Source organism: Fukomys damarensis, unplaced genomic scaffold, assembly GCF_012274545.1.
Source record: "Fukomys damarensis isolate Sample0158 unplaced genomic scaffold, DMR_v1.0_HiC HiC_scaffold_23, whole genome shotgun sequence".
NCBI lineage: Eukaryota > Metazoa > Chordata > Mammalia > Rodentia > Bathyergidae > Fukomys > Fukomys damarensis.
The window spans coordinates 49,608,243-49,613,546 of NW_022900935.1; the positions used below are offsets into that span (position 1 = coordinate 49,608,243).

Consider the following 5,304-nt stretch of genomic DNA (forward strand, 5'->3'; position numbering starts at 1 on the left):
TTTTTTTTTCCCCCTGCCTGTGTCATTTCCTTCCCTTTGCTCACACAGGCCGGCCTGTGAGAGTTCCCGGGGCTTGCTCTGCTGCCCCGTGAGCGGCCCGGCGCAGGGGGGAGGGAGGGCGAGCGGGGACTTGCTACGCGGTGATTAAACGCAAATCTGCTATCCACCGTGCGGTTGAGAAACGCGCGTTGCACGCAGATTGCTGAAGGTTGGAAATGGCCAGGTGTTGCTGGTTATAGTTCATACCCTACTTTTCCAAAAATCTGGTGTCAGCGTTTTAATTCTATTATTTTTATCGCATGGTATCCCTGTCACTTTTGAAAGAACATTCACTTCACGAAAGAATCTTTATGAAATCATTTCCTTTTTGTCATTATTTGCAATTTCTGCTGTGAAGATGTAATCTAAGAAAAGCTTTAAATGTCTTTCAAACGCAGCATTAGAACGGAATTATATTTCGCAAGTTTTTGGTACTTAAGCAATTGACTATTGACTAAATTACCAAGCAGATAACATTTTAAGTGTAATTTGCCTCTCCTGTCGGTACAGGTGTTGCGCTACTGTTGTCTCTAACCAAAAGTTTTGCGGAATATTTAGTATTGACCTAAATGATAAAGGAATAAACTTCAATGAATGTAAAGATCTTCTGCAAAACCAGTAATTGCTTCTGTGAAATACCTCATGTGAAGAAGACTGTTAATATTTGCTTTGTCCCATAGCAAGGAAAGCCGAGTCATTTTTGCAGGAGACTAAGTGTATGCTGTGTCGTATTGGCCAGATACTCATGTTTGACCCATTTCCACACTGACTTTGAATGAATTGGCTTGCTCTATTTCATGCTGTCTCTTATACAGTATGGGAAAGGTTTGTTTTGCTGAGCCTTCTGTTACCTTCTCATGCTGTACTTAAGAAATGCTTCTCTTTTTTTATTTTTTTCTTTTCTGAAGAAGGTCTCCCATGAGAGGCATAAAAGAAATCAAGTTAAGTTCTGATATTTGATTATATAATTCAACAGTTGTTTATTGAACATTTCCTATAAATGAGACACAGAATTCTTTTGTTCTGCCCAGGCTTCAAACATTTATCTTGTAGAATTTGAACAAAATCTTTGCATTATGACCCTATATTGTAATATTCTTTCTAATTAGTCTTTCCTCTTGTCCTGTGGAGGCAGCCTTAAGTCTCGGGGAAATGTGAAATAATTGAGAGTATACAGTCTTCCCACTCCACACCTTTTTGTGGTGTGAGAAAAGGTATTCCTATAGGTAGGCTAGGCTGGGATCTTACTCCTCTGCCTCCCAAGTGCTGGGATTACAGGTGTGCACCACCATGCCATGCCCCGCTCCACTCCATACTTTGACTGCAAAATCAGTAAGCCCACCCTCATAGAGGTGAGGACTCCATTTCGTAGATGTGAGCCTGTTGTCATGTTTCAGGACATCTTCAAAAAGTTTAAATGTGAGTATATGGAGAAGCAGTAATGGAGAGGAAAGCAAATATATAAGTATATTCTGAGCCCCAAAGAAAAAAAAAGACCAGGAACTTGGTATCTTCTCATTTGTCTCCATGTCAGTTTTACGCGAAAAAACTGAGACAATGAAGGGTGAATTAATTTGCCTGGAGGCTGCAGTATATTAGGCAGGTTAGTTCAAGAACCACTGACCTGGCTTTCTTTAGCACTTTCTCACCATAACATTCCCTTTCTCTTTTCCATGGGTGATTTTTACACACAATAAGATAATGTTGAATTTTGTCGGACCTTTGGCTCTTACTGTTTTGTATTAGGGCTGAGGTTACATGAACACACAGACACAATGCTTTCTTGAAATATTGGTTAAATTTTGGTGATATAAATGACAAAAATTCAAATCTCCAGTTTAGTTTGGTTTGATTACTGTAGTAAATAAACTCAGTAGCAAGCATGAGGCTCTAGGTTCAATCCTCAGCACCAAACTAAATAAACAAACAAACTTAAGGATGTGATAAAAAGAAACACAGACTCCTTACTATTTTAATTAAACTTGTTAAAGTCAAGCCCAGTGAGGAAATTTGACTAAATTTGAGTCCCTGCTCTGCAGGTTTTTCGGTTCATAGTCATATTTCCTGAACTGTTCTATGCTCCAGACTGAAGCTTGTTTGACAGCTTGGGTTGTTAATAAAACAAGTTGGATATCATACTGGCTGTTAGCCCCACTTCATTTCTGGTGGAAACTAAACTTATTCCTGTAAATAATAGGAAATATTCTAGTTTTTATTGTTTGGGTTTTTTGTTTTGTTTTTGCTTTTGGCTCTGATACCATGTGGCTATTTAAAAAAACTGGGGAAGGTTGGTTGTTTTTCTTGGTCACACTAGGATTCTCTCCCAGTTTTAGTAATTATAGTAGCAAATACTGTTAATAATATCTGAGACTGATTCACTAGTGTTTATTTAGTCTTTCATAAATACAATCTAAAACTTAGTGGGATATGTTACTTAAAAATGTGTAATGACTTGGAAATGTTATGGGGAACTAGTGAACTGATTATAGGATTAAAGATAGTCTGTTTCTGGGTTGAGAACTTGGTTTTAACTCATAATCGATGTGATTTGCAGAGAGAAGTCTGGGAGTAGGGTTCCCAAGCTATTGGGAGCTCCCTGTAAGACCAGTCTCAACTCACTTTGGCTAGACTTGGACCACCTGTGTAGATTCAGAATGATTAGAACTGTTTTGTTTTTGGGTTTTTTTGAGACAGGCTCTCACTATAGTTCAAACTGGCCTTGAACTTGAAGTGATTCTCCTGCCTCATCCTCCCAAGTGCTGGGATTACAGGCCTGTGCCACCACACCTAGCCCAGCAATTATTTTAATTGAAGTGAATTACAATTTAATAAATCAAGGGCCAGGGATGTAGCTCAGTGGCGCTTTGCCTGCCTGGCAAAGGGCAAAACCCTGAGTTCAATTCCTAATACTGGGAAAAAAAAGGACAAATCAACATGGCTATGTCATGACTAGATTTCTGACATTTAAAAAACAAAATGACAGTTGGGTTTTTTTTTGTTTTTTGGTACTGAAGATCGAACTCAGGACCTTGTGCTTGCGAGGCAGGCGGTGGAACCACTGAGCTAAATCCCCATCCTGACAGTTGGATTTTAAAACTGAATTTTAGGCATTTTTAATGGTAAATATCCATCTGAGGATCACTCATAGGGAATATACAGAGGATAAGCAGTTTTCCTGATTCTAATAAGCTATCTATTCTTTGCCCATTTGTCTAGTGCATCTTTTATTCTAGGTATAACATTAATTAATCCATGTACTTGCATTATCTTGTCCCAAGAAGTTATATAGAGGAAAAGTAAACCAGAAACATGTAAATAAGTATAGGATGAGTGTCTTTTATCCCAAATGCTAGGGACAAGAAGTGTTTCAGATTTTAGATTTTTTTTTTAAATTTTGGAATATTTGCCTAGAATATTTGTTCATTGGTTGAACATCCCTAATCTATTTCAGATTTTGAATTTTTGGATTAGGGATGATCAACTAGTAAGTGCAGTGAATTGTAAATACAGTGTTTTGGTACCCGAGATCGAACTCCATCCTTGCACTTGCGAGGCAGGGGCGGAACCATTGAGCCAAACACCAGCCCTGAAATACAGTGTTTTGTCAGAAGTGTGTAAAGGTACACAGGAAGCAGAAAGCAATTCTGTAGTTTAGGGATTAGCAGCAGTAAGTTCTTTAGGTTGATTACATCAAACATTAAAGACAGTGGTGATGTATACTGATTCTTATGAGGAAGCAGTGGTTTACTTTGTAATGTGTATTTTTAAATTTTGAATCACCAATTAATATTGAATGTTATATATCCTAGGAACAGAAAAATAGAGACCAGAATTTGACTTTGAGATCTAGCAAAGGCTCAACCATATTTCTTGAGGGAGAAAAATGTCTTGTGATTTGAAGATTGGGCCTTACTTGCACATAATTATTGTAAAGTGATGTTTGCCTGCGTATGGATAGGGTGGAGGCAGTGGGAGTATGTGAAATGCCATGAAATGGAAAACCTGACTCGGACCCTGAAGCACAGGGTCTTTTGGGTGAACAGTGTGATCAGATGATCTGGCAGGGCTAGGTAGAGCCTTGGCAAAATGAATAAGTATATCAGTTAGTTAAGTAAAAACAGACTAAAATATTTCTCTGGGGATTTGTATATATGGAAAAGTGTGTGTGGCATAGTATACAGACATCTTGCAGGATGACGATGTTTGTAGGGGTACATGGTGCTTCCAGCAAGCTTTCTACATTTTTAGCCAAGGGAACTCATAAATGGGAAGTACCTCAAAAATTTGCTGCCCCTCCTTTTTTTTTTTTTTTTTTTTTTTTTTTTGAGTGTAGTAATAGCTGAAGCTGGATAGTTGAATTTTTGCTGGAGCTAAAGAAAGAGAAGTATGTTCCTTGGCAGTCTTCACTTTATAGGTCAAGGTGTAGAAAAAGTGCTTGCCTGGGGAATGATGGATACTTATCTGCTTAAAACAGAGCCAGGCATTGTGACACACACCTCTAATCCCAGCTCCTTGGGAGGCTGAGGCAGAAGGATTTAAAGTCCAGCCTATGCAATTTGGTGAGATCCTTTATACAAAAACAAAAATACTGTTTAAGAGCTTCCTCCCCCACTTTAAATAGAAGATCTTACTATGTAGTCCAGGTAGTCTTCCAGTCTTCAAACTTGTGATCCTCCTGCCTCAACCTTACAGGTGTTGGGATTACAGGCGTGTGCAGCCACACCAGCTTTTCCTTTGTATTTTCTGTGAAGACTCCTCACCTTCATAGATTTCTAACTTCTTAATCTTTAGAAATTAACTTCTTCCTCTCTCTACTTCGTCTTAGTAGTTTTTTAAGTGTGTCAGACCACCCCTATCTTTAGGAAGTCTTTTTAAGATTATATCATACTAAAAAAAAAAAAAGATTATATCACACTATTATCCTTACCTTAATTTGTTCACATGCAAAGTTCATAAATATGCAATTGCTATTACTTCCAGCTTTTATCTTCAGCTCTTTGGTTCCCTTTAAAATTTAGTTTCTGCCATTACCATTCTATAGTTCTATCCTTGCCACTACCTTTTTTTGCTCTTGGCCTCTGTGGTAGTGTTTTTTCCAGTCTTCTTAAAGGATTTTTGTTCAGTTTCCCTTCTTCCCATTCTACTTGGATTAGGATTACTCATATATATATATATATATTTTTTTTTAATTTGTTTTTTTTTTGGTACCAGGGATCGAACTTGGGTCCTTGCACTTGCAAGGTAGGCGGTGGCACCACTGAGCTA

The 5,304-nt window shown here is 38.1% G+C and overlaps 1 protein-coding gene across 2 annotated transcripts in view; it reads left to right on the forward strand.

Annotated features, from left to right (window-relative positions):
* The first annotated feature begins 1,312 nt into the window (after window positions 1-1,312).
* The window catches only part of Map3k3 (mitogen-activated protein kinase kinase kinase 3), a 70,978-nt gene continuing 66,986 nt past the window's right edge, over window positions 1,313-5,304 (forward strand). For both annotated transcript variants that reach the window (XM_010616720.2, XM_010616721.2), the window contains exon 1: window positions 1,313-1,458. In XM_010616720.2, coding sequence (XP_010615022.1) covers window positions 1,335-1,458 — 124 coding nt within the window. In that variant the 5' untranslated portion in view covers window positions 1,313-1,334. The remainder of the gene's footprint in view (window positions 1,459-5,304) is intronic.